Here is a 24,843-nt window from a genome sequence, read left to right as displayed (position 1 = left end):
GAAATTCCCCTTTCTTTATGTATACTATCTATCCTGCTTCTGTTTGCCACAATGTCCACTTTCTCAAGCCTCAATCAGGATAGGGTATGCCTCTGAGACAGGAAAGCAAGTAATTCCTTTCCTGCCCTCAGTTCTGGGTCACCATCTGCTTCCCTGACCCCATAGCTTGGACTCTCCAGAGAAGCTTGGGCAGGATCAGGCCAACCATGGAGCCAGTGGGAAATGCAGGATGTCTTTTGGAGGCCTGTTTGCTTAGCAAGGACAGCTCAGGTCCTGCTGTGGAGTCATTTGGCCTGGATTTAGCATCTCACCACTAAGAACTTTTATTGGACTCACAGCCTTTTCTTAAAAGCGGCTGTGGTGACTGTTACTGGGATAGGGACACAGGTTCACCACATTCCACAAACAGCTGCTGAAGACAGGTAGGATCAGTGTGGACTTCTCAAGGGACAATTGCAACCAAATTTCTTTACAGCAGGTATACATAGGACTTCTGTAGCTCTCAAGAGTCTCTAAAGGTTGTAACAAACTGTGGTGGTTTGAATAGGTATGACCCTCCTCCTCATAGACTCACGTGTTTGGATGCTTGGACCACAGAAAGTGGCACTATTAGGAGGTATGGCCTTGTTGGAGGAAGTGTGTCCCTGTGGGGGCTGGCCTTGAGGTCTCCTCCTGCTTAAGCTATCCAGAGTGTGACACACAGTCTCTTTCTGCTGCCTGCCGATCAAGATGCGGAACTCTCAGCTCCCCCTCCAGCACCATGTCTGCCTGCGTGCCACCATGCTTCCCACCACCCTGACTATAACGGACTAAACCTGCGAGCTGTAAGCCAACCTCAAGCAGATGTTTTCTTTTATAAGAGTTGCCATGTAGCAAACTAAGCGCCTGCAGTCCCAGAGGCAGCAGCCGTCAGGGACCCCCAGCAGCAGCGAGCAGCGGGGTCTGCCTGAGCCCTCTGCTGGCGGAGACGGATGCAGAGACCCACAGCCCAACAATAGACTGAGCTTGAGGAGTTCTGTGGAAGAGTGGCAGGAAGGATACAGGGAGCTGGAGGAGTCAAAGACGGCACCAGAAGACCTACAGAGTCAGCTAACCTGGGCCCATGGAGGCGCACAGAGAATGAACCACCAACCAGAGAGCATGCACGGCCTGGACCTAGACCCCCTACACATATGAAGCAGATGTGCAGTGTTGTCAACATGTGGGTCCCCTAACAATTGGAGCACGGGCTGTCTCTGACTTGGTTGCCTGCCACTGGATCCCTTACTCCTAGGTGGGCTGCCTTGTCGGGTCCCCAGTGGGGGAAGATGGGCTTAGTCCTGCTTTGACTTGATGTGCCTGGGTGGGTTGATACCCCTTGGGGGCCTCTGCTTTTCGGAGAAAAAAGAAAGGGGAAATAGGGATTGTGGGGTGTGAGGGTGGGACCAGAAGGAGAGGAGGAAGGGGGCTTGGATCAGGCTATAAAGATATTAAATAAATAAATAAATAAATAAATAGATAGACTGAACTAAGACACAAACTGCCCTCTCCTTTTGCCTCCTCTTTTTTGTTGTTGTTGTTTGTTTTTGTTTTTTCTTTTTGGGTTTTTGAGACAAGATTTATTTGTGTAGCCTTGGATGTCCTGGAATCACTTTGTAGAACGGCCTGGCCTCGAATTCACAGAGATCTGCCTGTTTCTGCCTCTACCTCCCTGAGTGCTCCTTACTAATCTTCCTTTTCTTTTTCCTCCTCTTCTTTTTCTTTTTGGGACAGGGTTTCTTTGTATAGCTCCTTACTCCTTAAAAGGCTTAGCAAACAAAATTCTCCAGGGCCAGCAGCAAGCTCACAGCTTGAGATCTCTCAGTTTTAGGTCTCTTCAGTCAAGAGTTTTATTGTCAGTATAGTCTGGGACTCTGGATCTAAGATTCCAGCCAGTTCCCTGCAGAAGGGGAGAGAAAGCAGAGAACCTATGACATGAAAGGTTGTTCTGTGTCCAACAGGGTAAGGCTTTGGGACACAGCCATAAAGCATGTCTGGGTTGCCACTGAAAGCCTATTGACTTTATTCAGGCCTGTGACAGTGACAGGCATGGCCATTCAACAAGCATTTTTGATCATCTTTTATGAATCTGTGAACATCTAAGTGTTCATAATATAGGCAAGGAAAAATCCATGAGCAATTTCATATAGAACAGAAGTAGAAGGGAACCAAATATCTGTGATCTATTTCCCTAACAAAACTTTGGAGGGAACTTTGTTCTTGGGCTTCTGAAAATGACTATTAACAGCAAAGACACTCAGGCGAAGAAAAGGCTAGGAGCTCCAGATCATCTCTGACTTCAGGTACCTGTATAATCTCTCTCTCTCTCTGAGCCCCAGAGTCTGGGAGTGGCTTCTCCCTGCCCTTCCTCAGGGAGTATGTGGTATAATAAGCCACCTGTCCATAGTGTGAAGCAACTGGGGTAGTGCAGCTCTGTGTGCTAAGAGATGGGGTATGGAAAACCACCATGTAGGGTGTTCATATGTCGCGAGAGGAAGAGGGAGGAGAGAGGAATGTGTGCGGGTCCCTCCAAACACTAAGGCCCATGGAGAAATGATCCAAGAGACTCAAGAAGGAAATCCGGTTCAGCATGACTTAGTTAGTGAGCACTGGTTCAAACATCTAGAGTCTGACACAAGGCAGTTTATTTTAGACATCTCTAAGTACAATACAATTTTGGAAAGAAGTTTTCTGCTAACAATTATCTTGATTCTATGTGTGCAATACAGCATAAGACATGATTACATCACAACTCTTTTCCAAATACATGCGATTTTTGCCATGAAGATGGGCTCTATAGCTTAAAGGCCCCTAGGTGTGATCTGGTGTGATCTCAGTCATACAGAGAACATAGAGGTCATGAGGCTATAAAACAACATCCATTGCCAGATAAATGAAAAAAAGGTATATACATTCCTTCTGTTGAAGAGAAAAACCTGTTGTGCTTCACATTCCTGGTTTCCCTAGTGCTTATTTGTGAGCACAAAGACCCTGTGCCCTCTACAGGAATGTGCCTGTGGAAACATTTTAATTGTCAGCATTCGATATCTATTTTGAGCCCATCTGGGAACATCTGCCTTGATATCTAGACCAAGCAAACATTTTAACATGTTGACTCATGTGAATCCAACATTGGGACTTGAAATGCCTAACAGGTGCTTCTCCATTTGAAGAAGGGTTAGTACAGTCTGCTAGAGGACCACAGCCTACCAACTTACAAAAGACACATATATGTTCTGCTACAGTATATGTTGTGTGTTAGCTAATGACCGTCTATGAGCTCTCCAGTTTGCAGCAGAAACATACTAATATTTGCATATTTAGAGTCCATTTGAAAATTGGTAGGAAAGGGCCAGGTGAATGTTTCAGTGGATAAAAGTGCTGTGCAAACATGACAGTCCGAGCTTGAATCCCTGGAACCCAGCTAAAAGCTGAATGCAGTTATCTGTCTCTGGAATCCATTATGCCTAAGGCAAGATGGGAGGAGAGACAGGTAGATTCCTGGAAGCTTAGAAGACAGCTAGCCAGCTAGCCTGGAGCATACAACACAGCAGAAAAACAACAACAACAAACTGTGCCTCAGCCTGGCACCGTGGCACATGCCTATAATCCCAGCACTGAGGGAGGTAGAGGCAGGTGGATCTCTGTGAGTTTGAGGCCAGTCTGGTCTACAAAGTGAGTCCAGGACAGCCAGAACTACACAGAGAAACCCTGTCTCAAAAAACTCAACCCCCTCCCAAAACAAAACAAAGCAAAACAAAAAAACCCAAACCACCCTGCCGCAAACAAAGTAGGATGTGAGGGCAAACACCCAAAGTTGTCTTCTCACCTCCACGCATGGTATGGCATGCATGCTTATGCCCTCATAAACAAGCATGCACACAAATTGATGGGTTATTTTTAAAAACTTTTTTAAAGTAAGATTCTTATTATTGCTGCCTGTTAGAAATCTTCTGCACATCCTTATAAAATTATTTATATTTTTAAACTAGTGATTCCTTGTGAATTTCACATGCATCCTAATCCCACTCATCTCCCTGTCCCTTTATAGCCACCCTCAGTCCTTGCAACTTTCCCCCTAAAAGAAAACAAAACAGAAAAAACAAACCAAACCAAAACATCTTGTCATGAAAGTTGTATTGTGTCAGTGTGTCCCACAGTATACCCTTTTGTCTACATATCTTTACTTGCAAATGTTTATTGTAATGAGTTGTTGGTCTGGTTTGAGGTCTTGGCTTCTGCTACACTATCAATACTGGCTCCTCACCAGCACTCCTCAAATATCCTGTTGTTGCCCTCTGTTGTGGAGATCCTGCAGCTTTGGATCTGCAGGACTGGCCCCTTCATGTGCTCCAGCAGGTCATCGATGGGGTAGATATTGGGGTGGGCCAACTGGAATTCTGAAGAAAACGCTTATCATAGGGCACTAAAAAGACCGTAGTGAGAGGACTCAGTTTTAACTTAGTTCTCCAGCCTGCCTGCTCTCCACATCCTCACTACCAGGGCAAGCTCTCTAGCACTGCCTCGCCTAGTTTACTCAGTGCTGCTGCCAGCAAGGACTGGAATCAGTTCTTCTGCTCCTACACCCTTAGGGCAGCTTCGCCTGTGCCTGCCACCAGGGTCAGCTTTACTATGCTACCCAGGTGAGATACTATGTTCTCCTGGGTGAGGGACAGGGCCAGCTTTCCCACCTGCCAGAAGTGGCAAGGGGCAAGGTGTTGGGGGGAAAGGGCATCTTTCCATTGCCTATGTCACTAAATGGCAGATGAGTGGCAGCTAGTCCAGGGACATCCGCACAGCTTTTGGTGATAATATGGGCCACACTATTGGCCACAGGCTCAGGCATGTCTCTCAGTGGCAGCATGGCCAGGACTTCACCATGGCCTCAGGTGGCATTGAGACTTCCTACTCACATCAGGTTATTCCTCTCCACCTTTGTCTCCAGTTCCACTCCATTTTCTGACTGGTGGTCATTCACTGAGGGGTTAGCTGGCATGACAGCTTAGCCAGGTGATAGAAGTGGCCTGGCTTGGAGTTGGGTTGTTTGCAGGGCCTGTGGCACCTGCATAGACATTACCACCTGTTATCCTCAGATTTTTTTCCTCAATTGCAGCTTGCTTCTTAGAAGTATGTGTTCAAGGGAGAGACTCAGGCCCCAGTTTTTATTTAACAACCTTGTGGAAGAGGCACAGGACCAGGAGCCTTGTAAGGAGTTTTAACATGGCATCCGAACCTTCCTCTCCACTTCAGGCTATGACACATGCTGACAAGGGTATGCTCTGAGGCGGCTGATTTTGATTATCTAACCTTTCCATACATCTCCCCTTGTGGTTAGAAAGGGAACCTGGCTGATAGGATGGGGGAAAATTATTCTGGAAAGGAAACCTGGCAGACATTCTTCTCCTCGCTTAAAGTGCTCTGAAAACCAGGCCAGTAGAGAATAATATATTTTTCAAAAATGAAATAAGAAATTCCTAGAAGAGCTTACATGTAAAAATGGTTTTAGAGCAAAATGTTCACGAGTGGTAGAGGCTCTGTAGGAGGGCAGTTGATGAATGGGGCTTATGATGAGGGTGACGCCCACAACCATACTGCAAATAAGGAAAAGGAGACCTAACCTTTACAAAGACATCAGAGCATGCATACGGGCTGAAGACCTACCTCCTTTCTTGCCTTTACTCTCAATGCAGGCAGCATATGACTGCATCAGCTCCAAAATGGGAAAACAATGGATGAATTCCCATTTTTTTCTTAAAGATTTGATTTTTCTGTATGTGTCTGGGTATAGGGCATGAAGGCCAGAAAAGGGCGTTAAATCCCCCAAAGCTGGACTTACCGGATGCTACAGTAATTAAATGTCCTCTTCAAGAGCAACAAACCTTAGTAACCTAATGAGTCAGTTAACCAATAAATTAACTCCAGTTTCCAAATTAATGTTTTGTTTCGTGTTTTTTAAAGACAGTAACTAACAAGAAGAAAAGAGTCATGCCAATTGTTTTTGAAGTTTGAGCTGGGCCTGGTGGCTAACTCATAAATCCCAGCATTTGAGAGGCTAACAAAAGAGGATTGCAGTTTTGAGGTAAGCCTGGGAGGACTACACATTTTAAAAATACATAAACGGTTTCCATTTGTGAAAGGCTCAATTTGTGGTCCCAAAGTTTCAAAGTGACACACTTAAAGTCACATTTCTCATATATTATGTGTTTTAGTAGAGTATAGCTAGAACACTCAGAAATACCTGTCATAATAATTAGCCATTCAAAGGGTATCTCTGTGTTGATGTGAAACTGTTCAGTTCTGCATCTCAAGCATCAGTGTGTAGACACATGCTTAACTTAAGCACTAGAGGACGTAAGTGAGTGTCTTGCACTGTCCTGGGAATGCATATTATAGGCCAAAAGAAAAGAACACTGTCTGCAGGACTGAGATGGCAGGCATCTCCTGAGCCACCCCTGGACACCGCTAACGGTGACATGTTCTGTGGTTCCCTCTTACCTTCCACCACATTTAAAAACACAATGATGTCATCTACCAACGGACCCCAAGTCAACGTGAGATACAAGGGAAATTTTAATGCATTAAAACACAGCACACAACATCGTTTCATTTTCAAAAGAAATTATGCAACTTTTAAAAGCTGTATAAATTATAGCAAAAACTTGGGGACACTGGTTTACCTAAGTTAAAAATATTTACTGCAAGCAGATTCCCTTTTTCCCATATTAAAAAGAAACCAAGACATTCTAAGACTGGAAGCTGGTTAGACCCATTCCTAAATCCACTATCAGATAAAGTACCAGAAAGAAATTAAGAAAGCAAAACTGGGAAAGAACAAAACCAAAAAAGGTCAAACTGATCCTTGGCATTTCTGTCTTTTATTAAGCACATAAAACTGCACTACTTAATATATTTCTCCATGAACTTTTTGTGAAATTCAGATCGCAGTGTATCATTTACAAATCTTTTGTCTTTCTTCTGGTCATCTATACCTTTTGCACAGTTCTTAAAAACGACGTCATCGTCCCACCTAAAGAGAAAAAGAAAATAAACCCATTATAACTCTATCAGGAGACAAGAATATGACGACTGTAAGGCATGATTAAAAGAAGGAACATGCCTACTGTGTGAGGCTGTCACAGTAGGAGCATACACTTCTACTCAAAGCACACACCCCCTCTTTAGTAGCTCTGAGTTACAAAGCAGACACACACAGTTTGTGCTTAGGTGAAGGTGTGATATTTTCAGGTCTAAAGCCAAGAGTCAGGGCCACCATCCTGACCCTGACTTCACCCACAGTAAGTGATCTGCGTACTCTGCTCTGTAAGGTTTCACACATTCTTCACTCAGCTATCTCCATCGTGGCACACATCACAGCACCACAAAAGAAGGAAGTGCAGGAATGTAACAGTCATGATTTGTAGATTGACCAAAGTCTACACTAATAATAAAGAAATGCCTGCTGAAGAGCTCAGAGTAGAACTTGGTTAAACTTCAGAAAGCACTGAACACACCCACAGGCAGGAAACACACTGCATAACACTAGGGCATCACCTCCCATATAAACATGAGCCCTCACACAGACAAGGGCACTCACAAACATGTATAAATCACAGCCTATATAATGTGGGTCTGTGTGTTGGTGGATGTTTACTAGGAGAAACTGCACAAGAAAAATGAGCAAAGGCTATGTGCACTTGTGGGAACTGTGTCAGTAATCTGCCTTGATGTAGCACACACATGAAAATCTAAGCAGCTCAGTGCCACTGGGATGTTTACTTCTGAATCCATAAAGGGAAGAATAAATCAGATTGTTTCATACCGAACATGTAATTAACAGTTTTTTTTCTTTTAACTTACTCCCATCAAGTTTTTAGTCCCTTGTGCTCAACACCCAAACTGCCCTCTGTGTTGCTAAGATATGGTCCTCATTTACTTTACACTTACATCAGTATTCCTAGACCATCATTCCTCTCCTCTTCCAACACTAATGTGAATCTCTTGGCTGTCCTCCTCTCTGGCTGCTTAGTCTTAGCACAGGATTTTAAATTCAAATATTATTTATTAAGCATTTAATTTACTATTCACTCATACTGGGCACTACTCCAGGTACTGATACAATCTTCTGATTTCTTTCCACCCATGTTGGCAACTCCCAGATGCAATATTTCCAGTTTGGACCAACTGCAGAAACACACAGACTACAAGTTTATAGAGCTGTATAGAGTACTCCAAAACTACAATGTCTGAAACCTGTTTCCTCTTTCACTTTCCTGCCTTGCTTTGCTCATGTCAAATGCTTGGAGTCTGGTCTCTGATAAATTGCTGGTTGTCAGTAAACCTCTCCTTGACTATACTATTGTCTTCAAGGATGTGTGTTAAATTTTTAGCTTTATAGGTCAGTACAAGAGCTATACTGTTACTGTGATTGAGTAAAGAAGCCAATGAATTTAGAAAAAAGAAGCTTTTATTGTGACTTTTAAAAAAAAACATGGTGCTGCGATGAGAAAAGACCCTGAAGACGGAGTTTTGTTCATGAAGGGTGGTGAGTGAGCAGGAGAGCAGCTGGGGCAGTGCTTCATTTCTGTTGAGACAGCAGCAGTGTTTGGGAGAAGGATATGTAAGAAGGTAAGGCAACAGGGCTCCTCATCCCCTTACACAGAATAGGCCCGCTTCAGCAGCTCCTGTAAGTGCTCACTCTGCTTTGCTATGCATGCTCACTTGACATCACAGTATATCTTCTTCAGTTCTCTAGTGCCCTCCTCCACATACAGCACAGAAGCGTTCAGCCATGGGCCCTGACACTAAGCTCAGCCTTGGCTAGCCCTGGAAACCCACACCATCTCTCACCATCACTCTGCCTACAGTGCACAACTAACAACTTCCACCAACATAAGCTCCTACAGGACAAGTCCAAATGACCTTGAACACGGAGTCTCAACTTTCATCTTCACTGTTTGGTAACCTCTTACAAAGAATAGGAGTTTTAGGAAGTCTACCTATGTCTTTCTACCTTGTGATCTGGATGTATATCTATGAAGATTTACAAGTGTCTGATCTTTGTTTATCTTATAATATCAAACATGAATATGGCCATGCCATGTCCCCTAAATCTTTCTAGGACTGAACTGTGAGTGGTGGTCTTGGGGACCCCAACACTCACATCTCACTACAAGTTTTGTATCTACAATCAAGGGCTAGCTTCATCCCTCCTGTGCTCTCTTTTAGATCATCACTACGCAGAGACTTTATTAGGAATAGGCATTAAAATGAAGCCGCCCACTCCCTCTCCTTCTTCCATACTCTTAAAATCTGACTGAGAATGTTATCATAGAGGGTGAGGTCTTATATAACCTTATATAACACAAGTCATGGTCCAAACACACAGATCAAACCATTACTTCTATTACCTTCTTTTAACCTTGAAGTTGGCCTGAGGCTGGGATGGGCCAGTGAGATTAAGGAGAGGGTTTCCACTCAAAATGTTTTCCATGCGAATTCTCTCTTCCTCTGCTTTTTGTTCTTGTTCCTGTCAATGACAGAGGAAGACACAATGTTACTAACTCCAGGTCAACTGTCTTATAGTAGTCCACAAAGGAACACCAGGGAGAAAAGATAGTTTTCTTTCTCTTTCTTTCCTTTCTCTCTCTCTCTCTTTTTGAGCTAGGGTCTGCTGTAGTCTAAGCTTGCATGGAACTTGTGAGGTAGCAGAGGATGGCCATGAACTTCTGATCCACTTTGAGTGCACTGCAAGTGTGCATAACCATGCCCAGGTTTTCAGTGCTAGGGATGGGATCCAGGCTTGGTGCATGCTAGAAAAGCACTTTACCAACTCACTCACTACTTTTTCTGATTCTTAATAAATACCAGAAAAACCTAATTTATAAGAATTAAGTACTCTGCCATTATTATAAATATCTCATGCTTGGCTGTAGAGATGGCTCAGAAGTTAAGAGCACTGGCTGCTCTTCCAGAGGTCAGGAGTTGAATTCCCAGTAGCCACAACTATCTATAATTAGATCTGGTGCTCTCTTACGGCATTCAGGTCTACATGCAGACAGAACATTGTATATATAATAAACAAATAAATCTTAAATATCCTTGCCAACATAGCCATTAGTCTTTCTAAACTGTGAGAAGCTGAGATGGTTATACAGATTAACTTAAGCACATAATAAACATTTATAATTTATCCAAGAACAGTTTAGCAAGGCTATTACCCCACTTAAAAAAAAATAATTAATTTAATTTAATTTTATGTGCATTAGTGTGAAGATGTCAGATTCCTTGGAATTGGCATTACAGACAGTTGTGAGCTGCTATGTGGGTGCTGGGAATTGAACCTGGGTCCTTTGGAAGAACAGTGTCCTTAACCATTGAGCCATCTCTCCAGCCCTCACCTCACTTTTTAAAGGGCTAAAGAGAACAGACTTAATTTTGAATTACTAATCATGTAAGATTCCATCTCTAGGATTGATTAGTTATTAACTAAGGAATAATTCCTAAGACAGGACAAACTATCATATAAAAGACAACTCAATTCTAGTTACACATACTTCTATTAATTTTCATAAACATACCTTTTGATCTTATGCTTTACTTTTAGTGATCTATTCTTCCTTCCTTTTCTCCTCAAGACAAGGTTTCTCTTGGCTGTCCTAGACTCCCTGTATAGACCAGGCTGGCTTAGAACTCTCAGAGCTCCACCTGCCTCTGCCTGAGAGCTGGGATTATCATACTTTTCATATATGCTTTCTTCACGGTTACAATACTGTCTTTATTTCTGATAAGTATTTTTGTATTTAGTGTGAGTATGGAGGAGAAGGGACACTTTCAGGGATCTGTTCTCTCTTCATGTGGTTTCCATTTCTCACCCTGCATGTTGTTTTAAAGACATAAGCTTTCACTACTAGCTCAGTTTGGTCTCAGACACTGTGTGTTGGAGTTACAGGTGTGAGCTATCACATCTCCTTCATTTCCTCACTTCTATTTAGCATCAAATTCTTCAAACTAAGTCATTCCGTTTCATTTGAAGAATCAGAAACAAAATCTCTCAAATTCTTACCTGTTATTTTTCAGAATTATCTATTAACATAACTTAAATCAAATATCAATCCTACTTTGCTGTGCTTTGGAGATGACAGAAATCAATGAATGACTTAATAAATAAAGAAAAAAGAGACTCTCTAAAAGTCACTTTAAAATGAGCCTAATTTTCCATATACTTCCAGATACTTAATTTTAATATGTAAATGTGAACAATGGGTTTCACTTTTACCATAACAAGTAACTGGCAGGTTGTGGGGAAAATCTTTTAGATTACTGCAGAGACCTTAAAGTCAGGAACTGTCTATTACAATTAAGATCAAAAAGCTTTCTAAAAATGATATGCTTACTGTGGCAGGGCAGGGAGCACCGAGATGGCTCAGCAAGTAAAGGTGCTTGTCATGAAGCCTGACAACCTGACTTCAACCCACACCATGGAAATTGGGAATTCCTGAAAGCTGTCCTCTGACCTCCATGCATACATGTGCCCACCCCCTAATCCAGCAAAAATAAATAAAATGTACAAAACAGCTGTTTCCAAAGATGCCACAAAAAAGGAAGCAAGCATACAATGTACTCACACTTAACACACAGCACTGGAGAAAAGACAACTCTGTCCCTACTCAAATACCAGGCTTGTAGGCTAATGTTCAGACAGCCTGTAGGTCAAATCCACACTCCCTCCCCAAGACTTGAGAATCAGGCTTTTGGGAACGTGGCCACTCCTGCACTCTAACAGCAGAGGCGCAGCTACAACACAGCTGGGTCACTAGTCAACGAAGGACGTTTCATTGCAGCCTCAAACCTTTTCCAATCTTTCTACCTATACCAAAAGAAGTCAATGAATCCCGCTGGAATCAAGGAACATGAATCCTTTGGAACAAAACCCTGATTTCCTTAGCACTGCTTTACAGACCCAACACTCTACACCCTCTACAGCCATCTCACTCTGTAGCCCAGGCTGGCCTCAAACTTGAAAGCCTGCCTGAGCTGTCAGTGTTGGGATCTAGCTTAGGCTCCTGATGCTTTAAGTTGGAAGTTATTTTCTCCCATTGTATAGGTAAAGAGACTGGATATTCAAACTAGTTAGGTAACTTTACCTGCATTGTATGAAACCTATTATTATTTTTTTTTGAGACACAAATATCTCAAACTTGGCAGGAGATAAGAGAATCTTTGTAGATCATGTAGAACAGTGATTCTTAGCCTGTGGATGGCGACCCCTTCGGGAGTCAAACGACCCTTTCACAGGTTCGCCTAAGACCATCAAAAAACACAGGTATTTCCATTAGAATTCATAATGTAGCAACAGTGCAATTATGAAATAGCAAATAAATAATTTTATGGTTGGGGATCACCACAACATGGGGAACTCTATTAAAGGGGCACAGCATTAGGAAGGTTGAGAGCCACTGTTCTAGACTATCTTCAACGTTTAATTAGAAGACTAAATGGTCACTCATTTGCTTTTCAACAAGTTGAGCATTACTCATTTCTGAATGATCTGAAATTTCAACATAATCAGGCAACTTGGATTGTCACTTAAAAAAAGCCAGATCTATAGGTGTTACAGTATGTAGAGGTGGTGCTTCCTAATAAACGGTAACAGCAGAGTTAAGAAGAATTCTGGCTTCGAATGTGTGGCCCTGAGATGTGAATACCAAACATTACCTTCCTGGCCTGCTCTTCAGCTCTCTCCTTCTTGATTTTTTCCAGCTCTGCAAGAAGAGCCGCAGTATCATCGTCATCACTCTCCTCTTCAAAATCCTCATCTTCCTCCTATGACAGGTCAAGGCGACACAGGACATTACAAAGAAAATATACATTATCTACCTTTCTCATAAAAAAAAAAACTGTATTCAACAAATCTTTGAAACAGAATTTTCCTAATGAGAAAAGTGCCTAAATATCATAGCTAAAACCAATAACCAATAAAAAAATACGAAATATAATCCAATAAAAATTTATGAATGCTTACTAAAATGTCAACCCCCAATAAAGTACCTTTCATATTTACATGGTCAAAAAGGATTTTCACATGGTAACATTTCAAAACAAAACACAGTGGCATGTACAGTGTCTCACTCCAAAAGAGTTAATGTTTCATGTAGCTCAAAATGACTAAGTTAGCAAGGAAGGACAAATGTGCAAAACAGTGCGAACATTCCAAAAGTATTTTGAATGAATAACTGAATTTTACTTAATGTAAGGCTTATTTTAATAACTCTATCAGTTGGTTCTGTAATTGCTGACATATATGCAATTAGTTACTACTTAAGAAAGGTCACTCATCTATGTTCAGTTATATAGACAATGGCAAATTGAAGTCAGGACTCAGGTGCAATAAACCATGTTTGTACACCCAGCATTGAGGGGACTGAAGCATGAGGCAGGAAGGTGGTTTGTGAAGGTCACGCACAATCTTCTTAGATTACTTGTCTCCCTCTTCACAAAGGGGTCTATGAGCATTATGTGTCTAAAAAGGGCATCATATCGAAGGAAAACAAAGGGCAGAACTGCGTAGACCGCTCAAAGGTGCTGTTCATAGGGCACTCAGCCCGAGTGTCCCATGTAGTTAAGGCAGCTTAAGCTCCTGCACTGCTGACAAATCCGTCAGGGACAGGCACATCCTTTCTCAGACTGTTTCCACACAGACCTCCAGATTAAATCTGTCCTAAAAGTCTTTACACGAAAGAATATTTTCTGTTTTAAAAACAATTATAAACTTTAAAGTTGAGGCCAGTGTCTATTTCAATAATAGTAGGTAAAAATAAATTTAGATGATTTCACAAAGCCAAAATATAAAATAGTTCAGGAAAATATGAAAAGCTGGGCCCAACGGCAGCGGTCCAGAATTCCAACACTTAGGCTTAAAAACAAAAATAAACAAAAACCCAAACCCAAAACTAAAATACATACATCCGTGAGAGGATCATCAGCATCAAGGTTGGCAGCAGGAATCTGGTCTAAACGGGGCTTCTTTGACACTGAAGAGGAAGTCGTATGTTCTGGAGAAAACAAACATTTAACATATTCAAAAACATGCTGCATTTAAATAACAGTTTAGAAACCTCTGGGCAAAAAGAATCCACACAAAACACAGTGACAGCAGGTCACCCGGTGACTGGCAGATAACTCTTTGATAAATATTTGTTGGTAAACAGTAAAAGAATTAATGAGTATGCAGATTGCAGCATTTCAGGAAACCTAGGCAATGTTCACACATACTAGAAACACAATAAAGTAAGTGATGCTTCTCTCAAAACTCTGTAATTACATGGGCAAGTTCCAGACAGAAGGTTTCAGTGCCAGCTCCAATAAAGCCAGTATAGTGACAGGAATTGAAATGATGGGTTTTTAACACTCCAAGTCACCATTTCTTCCAATATGAATGCATGAGAAGATGGGATTGGAATGAACCTCATTATCACTGCTAATCAAAAAGGTGTTGTTCACAAAAACATTAATTCCAATTGCCAGGATACAAACAATTTCTACCACATAATTTTGAAATAAAATCGTGGGACAGTGTAGGTACCTCGGGTTGGACGGTCCCTATTTTTTTCCCTTGCAGCAGCTCTCTCTCTCTCTTCCAACTCTCTCCTGAAGTCACGGTTTCGAACCTCTTCGGGGGCATCCTGTGTAGTTTGTCTTAAGTAGAAAGAATCCAGGTCAAAATGTTACTCTCACTTGTCAAGGAAAAGGACTTATACGGCTACAGCAACTTAAAGACTATTCAGAATACAACTCTCTCAAGCATAAAGTGGAAGAGGACAAGATAATATCCTAATCTGAAGGTTACTTATTAGTAATTTGGAATGTTCAGGAACAAACTGAAGCACGTATTTTCCTACAGTATGGCTGCAGAGTGATTATAGTGGTTTTGGCTTAAAAAAAAAAAAACATTACATAAACTCAAGGGTTGTTACAGTAACATTTCCATATTCACTATAGCTCAATAATCTCTGAGGTGATTATCATGACTACTGAGTGCTTCATCTACACACTGGAATTCCTGGTTAACAAGGATTATCCTGAAAGAATGTCTAGTAAAACTTTGTAACTATAGCACATAACTTTATTGTAAACTCTTGATTTCCTTTTCTTGGAAGATAGGTAACTGAAATACTATATTTTGGACATGATCATAAGTCATGCAGGTTTGGTCCCATCCTGTGAACAACAAATAAATAAAAGGCCTTATTACCTGTATTTTATCTTTGTATGAGAGGGAAGGTCTCTGCTTGAATACTGCTTCGAGAGCTGGCTCAAATCCCCTTCTCCTTTTCCTCTTCCACCTCTTGCAGGTTCAAAAGTTGGTCTCGCTGCTGTTGTCATCTTTTATTCTCTGACAAAAGTGAATTTAAGTTATACTCAGAACTCTCATTTTAGAAATCATTCATAAATATCTATCCTTGTGAAAAATTCTCAAAACTCTCCCCCAAAATGGTTAAGTAGTTTGATTCAAAACAAGTTTTTAAAAATGCAGAATCATGAAACCCAGGGTGTACACTAGATGTGCCTGCCAGTCAGCTCCAATTTATTATAAATAAGTACTGTGAAGATCTGAGTTCGTGCTTTTGTTCCAGCTGGGTAGCCTTGGGCAGGTGTCCTAGCTTGTTTTCATCATCTGTGGAATGCTGATATTTCTACAGTACCATGAGAATTCTGACTCGTGATGTTAGCTCTTGTACTACAGCATGGTTTTTAAATTAAATGATTTCAGAATTGTTATTCCATTAGCCCTGAGTTGTTTTTTTTTTTTTTTTTTTTTTTTTTTTTTGAGATTTGGTTTTTCTTTTCTTTTAATGATAGGGTCTCACATGATGTAGCTCTGGCTGACCTAGAACCCTCCAGAGATCTACCAGACTCTGCTCCTGTAGTGCTAGAATTAAAGGTGTGTACCACGTCCTACCAAGATTCTCATTTTTATGAGAAATCTAACACAATAGCAAATAGCTCAATAAAAAGCAATTTCTTTTACAGTCACCGACAACCTTAATGAGTGTCTTGGAGTGAGTTTGTTTAAAACCCAATGACATTTACACAGGCAATACTACCCAAAAATCTTGTTGATCCAATTTTTCTTCTACAGCAGTTAAGACCTTTGGTAAGCTGTAACTTAAGCGATGCTCAGAAAATCGGAACTCCGCCCTAGAAAAACATCAAAAACCCATCCTGAACTGAGCTTGGTGGGGTACTTCCGTGATCCTAGAGTTTGGGAGGTGAAAGGAGGAGAATCGGGAGTTCGAACCTAGATTGTCGCTACAGAAACAAGAGGACCTTTTGCCATTTCAGCTTTGAGCTGTCAAACAAGAATTCCAGACTAACTATAGGGCTACTAAATCTGTGTTAGCTTAAGCTGCATGCTCAGAGAGTGAGGGAAGTGGGAGTTTCTCTCCCATCCCGCCCTCCCTCGCTCTTCTCTGCATTCGCTCCGCCGCGCCGGTGACCGCCCCGGGCTCGGCTGCAGCTCCCGACCGCCATCACAGCTCGCGGCGGCTATCCCGGCTCCCAGAGGCCAACAAGACCACAAACTGCCATGCCCCGCTGCTCACCCTGGAGGTCCGACGCAGCACCTTCGGAAGCTCACTCACGAACCATCGCGACCCTTAGCTCCCAGAAACCACCGCGCCGGGGGCGCCAGCCCAAGACCGGAAACAAAAATGCTCTGCTTCCAGCCTCTTAGCAGGGGCTGGGTTGGAACCCGGAAGCAAAACCTTCGCGCTTCCAACGGCCTCGTAGGAGGGCCGAACCCTACACCCGGAAGTAAATCCTGACTGTATAAAAAAAAAAAAAAAAAAAAAAAAATATATATATATATATATATATATATATATTTTTTTTCTTTTAAAACCGTCTCTCAGAGGCTGACGCGGCGACCAATCCTCGGAGACCCAGGAGGAAGTTGGTGTGACGTTGTCGGGGGGCGGAGCCAGAACTGCTCAGGGGGCGGGCGTTTGAAACCGGTGCTTCGGCGTCGACCCTCAGTTTCATGTTGTGCGTTTGACAACCGATTACTTAAATCTCTTGCGTCTTTTCCTTCCCCGACCCCCTCCCAGCCTCTTCGCTGCGGTTCTGCGAGGACGGAAGGCGCCAGGGAGCCGGTCCGCGTCCCTCACGCGTGAGATCTGAGGAGAGCATGCCACCTGACCGACCCAACGGCTCCTGCTCCTCAGTAGAGCCCGCAGCCTAGGGACTAGAGTTGTCACTTAAGTGGATATGAAGAAGGCGCAAATAAGTACGGGGGCAGCCACGAGCTTTCTAAAGGTACCATTCATGCGGAACCACTAGCCTTGGAGGCAGGGGTTGTCGCATTGCTTGTTAAGATGTATAACTATATATAGCTGTGTGCATTAAGCGTTGTGAGGGGAGAGGCCGTGAGCGTGTACCGTAGAGAACGTTTAGAGAACAGTGGGCCTATTTGCCAGGAGGAGCAGGAGATGGAATTTAAGATGGCTTCGCCAACGTTGTCTTGGTGTCCCATCTTTGAGAGCTTGGGGACGGCAAAGGCTCAATAAAGAGGATTCTGTTCTCCAGTTTGTCTGAAGTGGAAAGACCTAAAATTGAGCATTTTAATGCCTTTCCATCTTTCCTTTGGAACTTTTAAATGAAGAGAATTAGAAAAGATTCTGACTACCCAAATGCAGTCCCCCCACCCCGTGAAGTAGAAGGTGAAAAGTTTGATTTTTATTTTTTTCCTTATCGAAGCTATATACCTTTCTCAGCCTCACACAAAGGACCCTGCCATCATATTAGTGACCCAAGATCTCTTCCTTCCCTCTTCACTTGCCATTCTCGTTCAGTATTATGAAGATTATCCTGAAGTTCATGTCCACTGTCATTTTCTCTTGGATTTGCAATTGTTTCCAATGGACTTTCCTACAGTTTTGCACAGAACAAAGTGATCTTTTAAAATTACCAGATAGTACTTTTGACACTTAGGCTAAAACAGCCTCTTGTCTTAACTTGAGGCTCTCTCCCTTTCACACTCTGTCTCCTGCCTGCCGTCCTGACTTTAGTCCATCAGAGGCTCTGGATACACTCAACTGGACATTTCTGTGTCTCAGAACAAGGGCAGGATTTCATTGTTTCTTTTGAGTTTTGAGACAAGGTCTTTTGTGACTTTGAACTTAAGTTCTATGTATCCTGCACTGACCATCCTCCTGCCTCAACCTCCTGAGTGCAGGCATACATTCTTCTTTTATAAAGTCTTGCACTATGTTCTTCACCTCTGCCCAAAGACAGCTGTAACTCCATTTTTTTAGGTCTTAGCTCAGTTCTACTTCCTCAGTGGGGTTTCCTCTGACATCTACACTATGCCCTACTCCCATGCAAAAATGTCTTTATAGCACCCAGTTCTATACTTCCATAACGCTGAACTCTAGCTGGGTTTACTGTTGGTTTACATTACCTCATGTACACTTTTCTTTTTGGTCTGAGGCAGATTATTGAGACCAAGTGTCTGCTATTTTTTTCTTTGTTTTTTTTGTTCTGTATGTTTTTTTAAGACAGGGTTTCTCTGTGTAGCCTATGTTGTCCTGGACTTGTTTTGTAGACAAGGCTGGCCAGAACTTAACACTGAATCTACGCCTCTGCCTCCCTGAGTGCTGGGATTAAAAGCGTGTGCCACCATACTGAGTTAAGTATCTTGCCTCTATCCCCTATTTTGCCCTCCCTAGTTGTGTACAGTTGGGTAAATTATTTTTCCTCTCCTTCCCTCCATCCTGTGTGCAAAAGTAGTGGTAATTCTTATTGTTGCTGTGGTGATTATATAACTGTAAAGTGCTGAGAACTACCTTAGCAAGCAGATTCGCTGAATCAGTATTGCCTGTTACTATTGTCTGACTAACTATTAGAACCTAAATTCCAGTAAAGCAGGAACCCTGTCCGTTTATTCATTGGTGTCCTCTCATATAGAGCAGTACATGGTGCAGAATAGGTGCTGAGTAAGTAGTAGTGAAATGGATGAACAGCATGTTATAAAATAAAGGAATGCAATCTCAGTGGCAAGGTGGTGGCAGAAGAGCCCAGTTTTTTGTTCCAGCTGCCTTTATCAACCCTTAGTAAGTCATCCCAGTCCATTTAACCTTCTACTAATTAAAACCCGATGATTCCATTACAGCTTAGACAAAAAAAGTTCACAAAGGTAAAAGCATTTGATTATAATAGTCTGGAAGTGTTAATAAGAAAGGTAAAACAGACAAACAAAAAATTAAAGTACCTGCAATTACTAAGAAAATTATACCAGAAACCTTTTGGCTTAAACAGTGAAAACACATAAGAAAAAGAAATGAAGTTGGAAAGATTTCTGTATTAGTTAGGGTTCTCCTAAGGAACAGAGCTGATAGAGTGAATATATACTCAAGGGGATTTACTGGATTGACTTTCATGACACAGTACGGGTGTTGACATTGGAGAGATTGAGAAGTCAGTAGCCACACAGTCCAAAAATCTTCATGTCTCAGCAGTCTGAGTCAGTCCCATTCTGATGCTGAATGTGTAGGGGATTCCTTGAGAGCCACATTGAAGGCTGAAGAGGCCAGAGGCCCATGTTGGTGCCTCTCTCTATTGTTCTTCACCTTAGTTTTTAAAACAGTTTCTCACTAAGCCTCAAGCTATTGAATTAGGCTAGACTAGCCAGAAGCCCTGAAGAAGAGCCTCCTGTCTGCCTTTCCATCCCGGGGTGGCAGATGCTCTCTGACACTCTTAGCTTTTGTTGGGGATCAAAACTCAGGTCATCGTGTTTGAGCAGCAAGCACTTTACCAACAAAATCATCTCTCCAGTCTATATTAGATCATCTTTGAATTTGGGAAACTAGAGTCGCCTCTGCAAGGATCTCTTGCTCTGTCAGGTTGCTTTGCCTATGTCCTTATCTTAGCTTCTGGTCTGTCATTGGAGATGAGGTAAACCTATCTGGTTCCTGGTATTCTGGGTCCTATACCCAAAGCCTTCTTAATGACACGTGTCCTGTCTCTCTTTTTTTCTTGGAGACAGGGTTTCTATTTGTAGCCAAGGCTACACAAGTCCTGGACTTGCTTTGTAGACCAGGCTAGCCTTGAACTTGTAATCCAACTGCCTCTGCCTCCATGAGTGCTGGGACTAAAGGTGTGTGCCACGACGGCCGACTTGTCTCATACTCTTATAGATCATAAGAGCTTTATATGCACCTTCATTTTTTAATATGGCAAAGGTAGTGTTTTAGTGTGGTAAGATGTATGTAATAACTATGATTGCAAAATTGACTATATGGAGGAGAAAATATATAAATTCCAGCTTCAAAGGTTACAAAACAACAGCATCCAAAAGGAGTAAAAGAAATCTTCAAACCCTCAGAAGAAAACCTCAGGAACTATAGTACTTATTGTTTGAAGGACATTTAGATGAAGACAGACATCCTACGGCTTTAGAATTAAGCGATTTAAAAAAATCACTTTTGAGTTTAAATTTAAACTGGTGTGGTCCAAGGACCATACATGGCTATAATCTACAACCCCTGCTCAGACACAGCCCATAGTAGCTCAGTATCCGAATGGGTTCCCTAGTAAGGGGGGCAGGAATTGTTTCTGACATGAACTCATGAGCTTCCCCTCCTCCCTGAGGGAGGAGCAGCCTTGCTAGGCCACAGATAAGGACATTGCAACCATCCTGAAGATACCTGATAAGCTAGGGCCAGACAGAAGGAGAGGAGGACACCCCCTCTCAGTGGACTCGGAAGGGGGCAGGGAGGAGATGAGGGAGGGAGGGGAGGATTGGGAGGTAAAGAGGGAGAGGGCTACAGCTGGGATACAAGTGAATGTATAAAATTATTTAAAAATATTAAATAAATAAACTGGTGTGGTGATCCATACCTGTGATCCCAGTGCTTCAGAGGCTGAGTCGAGAACCTTGTCTTAGAAAGAAGAAAATCATGAGCCGGGCCTAGATGGCACATGACATCTATCCTAGCACTGTGGAGGCAGAGGCAGGCAGATGTGAGTTCAAGGCCAGCCTGATTTAGTAGTAAATTCCAGGAGAGCCTGGACTACATAGATACTTCGTCTCAAATAAGTAAGTTATTAGTAGGAGATGTGAACAGAGTCAACAGCTAAATGTCAGATTAGAAGACAAAAGTCTTTACCATATACTCAGTACTAGTCCTGTGAGTAATACATATAATGTTTAAAAAAAAAAAAAAAAAGGCAAACAACCCATAGAAACTGCAGAAAACGGGATTCCTACCACAATAGATAGTAAACATGGTGCTCCATGGTTAGGAGTGGATCCTGCTATTCTTGAGTACCCAAGTTCAGTTCCCCGCACCCGGGTCTGGTAGCTCACAACTGTCTGTAACTCCAGCACTAGGAGATCTCTCATCTTTTCCTTCAGTGGGTATCCACACACACATGGGCATACTCACACACAGATAGACACAAAATAGAGGGAGGCTTATCTCTGTGAGTTTGAGGCCAGCCTGGTCTACAGAGCAAGTTCCAGGACAGCCAGGGCTACACAGAGAAACCCTGACATGAAAATGAACCACCACCACCAATATATATATGTGTGTATACTTATGTGTATATGTATATATATAAAATATGGATGTATATAATGTGTATATAAAAATATCTTAAAGATATGACAACTTTTCAATGATCACATTATAATACTGTGTTCTCAGCAATTTATGAAAAAAAAAAACCATTTGGATGAGATTAAGAAAAAAAAAAACGTTTGGATGAGATTAAGAAAAAGGACACCTAGTCAGTGTAGTTGCATTGCATCGGCACCCCATTACCCTCCCAGGAAAAGACAAGCATTCATACAGTGGCCTTCAACGTTTTCCTTCTCCTAGTTGTTTTTTTTTTTTGCCTCTGAGGCTCATCCCTTATGCCGGAAGGCTTACATACCTTCTTGCTAAGACACAGCTACTTGTGCTGTAGGAGCTTTGCTTAGTGACCAGGAAAGGACTTAACTCCTTGCTCAAATGATGCCAGCCTGCTGTGACAGCCCTGGTTAAGGTTGCCACTGCTCTTCCTTTCTGTCCTTTAACATCCTGTAATCCTGTTTCCCATAATCGTCTCTCTTGTCTTTTTTTCTTTCTAAAATGGCATGTGTGTAGTCCTGTGTTGTATGTTAACATTACTGTTTGTCCACTGCTATGGAGAACAGTTAGAATATAAGTTCCATGAGGGCATGCTCAGTGCTATAGGCCAAACATTTAAAACAATGCTAAACACCAACATTTGCTTAGTAAAACTTTTCCAAGTGAAATGAATGAATGAATGAATGAATGAATGAATGAATGAATGAATGAATGGATGAATATATGAATGCGTGAACTTTAAAGGAAGAGATCATGTCCTGGTGTAAATGTTGTTTCCTTGTTTCGTATGTGTTTGTCTTTTGTGGTGTGTGTGAGGTGAGCAGCTCAGCGGTCTACTGCAGCACTAACCCTCAGTTTGAAAGAAAAAGGTAACCTGTCTTCTGCTCACCTGAGTCTGCATTTCAAAAGAAAACATACACAACCCAGAGGAAATAATTCCATTCAGAAGATAATCTCTCAAGTGAAAACTTGTGATGGTCAGGCTCTTTTATATATACCATCGAAATTCTAATTAGGCCAGCCTACCCCAATCCAACTAAAACTAATCAAGTCTCCTTCCATTTCTACCAATTGATTCATTTCCCCTCCTTCTACTAAAACCCATCGTCTATGACCCTGATAGCTCATAAAAGGAGAATTTTTTAAAAATTATTTCCATTTTTTTATGTGCATTGGTATTTTGCCTTGATGAATGTCTATGTGAGGGTGACAGATTTTGGAGTTACAGTTTTGAACTGCCATGTGGATGCTGGGAATTGAACCTGGGTCTTGGAGAACAGTCAGTACTCTTAACCACTGAGCCATCTCTCCAGCCCCACAAATTTTTTTCTTATGAAAGAAATGCATTCATGTCGCCACATGCTTAAATGTGAGCTAAAGATTATAGAGTTCAGGTTCTCTTGCTTGTCCCTTAAGCAATCTTATTGAATCATTTTCCCAGCCCCCCCCACAGATATTTTACTAAATGCCCATGAATTAATTTCTAAATTAAACTCCTTGTCAGCTTTGAACTTTATATATATAAGCGAATCTTTTTTTTTTTTTTGCCTTCCCACTTAATGCGTGTTGTGTGTAGCTGTGTGGAATTTAACTGTAAGAATGTACTCTGTAAATCTAACAGTTATGTTTCTGTTACAGTGATATTTACAAATAAGGCTACTACAGATATTGTAGATGTGCAGAGGAGCATGCAACGTGCATTTCATATGACCCACATCAGCCGCGGGGAGAGCTCTCCTTGTGGAATCTCACCATGCCTGATGCTGTCCAGCATCTCAGCTTCATCTGACCTGGCAGTGGGTAGTGACCTGTCATTGATGTCTTGACTGTGTCCCTTGATGTCTAATTCCTGTTTATTATCTACCTGGATTTATTTGTGTGTGTGTGTATGTGTGTCAGTTACTTTCCTATTGAATTGTCTTTTACATACAGGTTTCTTACTATTTTGGGTAGTAACTCCTACTACTTACTTATGCTGCACATAGCTACGTCTTAGCTTCTCATTTGAAAATATCTGATACTGATTTTGATATATGGAAATTTTCATTTGGGGCTAGTTCAACATATCAGTCTTTTTTCTTACATACATGCGATTTTGTTTGTTTTACTTCAGAATGTTCTTACTTTGAACTCATTCTGATATTCTCTGTTCATAGGCCTGTCTCAGGCCTCCAGGTATTCATTTTACTGTGATGTGATGGTGGTGGTTTGACATGTAGTTGAACAATTCTTGCTCCTCTTCCTCCCTTGTAAGTCTTTTTATCCTTTGTATATTCAGGAGCCAACTGTCAAGTTCAATACACGTGGAATTTTAACTGAAATAACATTACATTTCAAATTTAAGAACTGATGTTTTTACAGTACTGAGTCTTTAGATTTAGGAAAGAAGTATATATATATATATATATATATATATATATATATATATATATATATATATTTTATTTGTTTAGGTCATCTTTGTTTTTGAAAGCATGTCAGTATACTGCTTCTCTGAGTATATTTACATTACTGCCTCAGAAGCCTCATGAACTCTTGCTGGCTTTAGGTTTCATTAATAGATAATAGTTAATGTTGTTGTCAGTGATATCATTTGGATCATTTGTAACTGATGTACATAAGTATAACTGATTTTTGCATATACCTATTTTAAATTCAGAGAACTCTCCAAGTGGTTTACTCTGAATATTTGTATCTACATATCACCAGCCAATAATATTAATGTCGTGTTTTTTTTTGTTTGTTTGTTTGTTTGTTTGTTTTTTCCAGTATCTTCGCTCTTTGTTCCCCTTTTTTTTCTTTGACTTGTGTTGGTAGAACTTCCAGGACAATGTTGAATAAAAATTCTGATCCCAGGCGTCCTTGTTTTTTTCTTGATCTGCAAGATAAAACTTTTAACTTACTACTAAGTACAATTTGATGGTTTACAATGATATATCTTATGGTATCTTTCTTACTATTTTAGATTGCTGAAAAAATTTTAAAATGTCATATATTTGACTCAATAGAAGGTTTTATTACAATACTTCCATATGTATATATAATGTATTTTGGTCACATTCATACCTCTTCCCCTCTTACTGATTTCATTTCCTCTTCCTGACTATTTCCTTTTCTACTTTAACATCTCTTGTTTACTTATGTTATTTTGTGACCCAATGAGTTTCATTAGGGTTGCTTACAGGAGCATGGGCAT

At 41.4% G+C, this 24,843-nt stretch overlaps 1 protein-coding gene and 1 long non-coding RNA gene across 4 annotated transcripts; one reads left to right on the top strand and one right to left on the bottom strand.

Annotated features, from left to right (window-relative positions):
• Window positions 1–6,874: 6,874 nt before the first annotated feature.
• On the bottom strand, window positions 6,875–16,775 carry Cwc15 (CWC15 spliceosome associated protein homolog). Of its 2 annotated transcripts, XM_055615664.1 has the most exons (8): window positions 16,620–16,775; window positions 16,122–16,215; window positions 15,269–15,409; window positions 14,600–14,712; window positions 13,981–14,069; window positions 12,733–12,840; window positions 9,426–9,544; window positions 6,875–7,045 (listed from the first exon to the last, which is right to left on the bottom strand). In XM_055615664.1, the coding sequence occupies exons 3-8, from the start codon at window positions 15,397–15,399 to the stop codon at window positions 6,916–6,918; spliced, it is 690 nt and encodes a 229-aa protein (XP_055471639.1). In that variant the 5' UTR covers window positions 15,400–15,409; window positions 16,122–16,215; window positions 16,620–16,775; the 3' UTR covers window positions 6,875–6,915. The 2 variants fall into 2 exon arrangements, with proteins under 2 accessions (XP_055471639.1, XP_055471638.1); XM_055615663.1 differs by lacking the exon at window positions 16,122–16,215 and having other exon boundaries at window positions 16,620–16,774.
• Window positions 16,776–16,923: 148 nt separating this feature from the next.
• Window positions 16,924–24,497, top strand: LOC129683043 (uncharacterized). 2 transcript variants are annotated; one of them, XR_008721080.1, is made up of 3 exons: window positions 16,924–16,972; window positions 17,124–17,331; window positions 23,286–23,992. It is a non-coding gene; the product is annotated as an uncharacterized LOC129683043 (long non-coding RNA). The 2 variants fall into 2 exon arrangements; XR_008721081.1 differs by lacking the exon at window positions 16,924–16,972 and adding an exon at window positions 24,417–24,497 and having other exon boundaries at window positions 17,036–17,331; window positions 23,286–23,443.
• The last annotated feature ends 346 nt before the right edge of the window (window positions 24,498–24,843 follow it).

This window comes from Psammomys obesus, unplaced genomic scaffold, assembly GCF_907164565.1.
Source record: "Psammomys obesus unplaced genomic scaffold, mPsaObe1.curated_primary_1811, whole genome shotgun sequence".
Lineage (NCBI taxonomy): Eukaryota > Metazoa > Chordata > Mammalia > Rodentia > Muridae > Psammomys > Psammomys obesus.
The sequence above is the reverse complement of the archived record's forward strand: the minus strand, read 5'-3'. Positions and strand labels throughout refer to the sequence as shown.

Bases quoted from the DNA above. Each gene is read 5' to 3' on its own strand.
- Cwc15 (XM_055615664.1), bottom strand. From the start codon at position 15,399: ATGACAACAGCAGCGAGACCAACTTTTGAACCTGCAAGAGGTGGAAGA. The intron at 14,713-15,268 runs GTAATAAGGCCT...TTTCTACTTAAG, and splicing joins CATACAAAGATAAAATACAG to ACAAACTACACAGGATGCCC. The intron at 7,046-9,425 runs GTAATAGAAGTA...TTTTCTCTTTAG, and splicing joins AACTTCAAGGTTAAAAGAAG to GTGGGACGATGACGTCGTTT.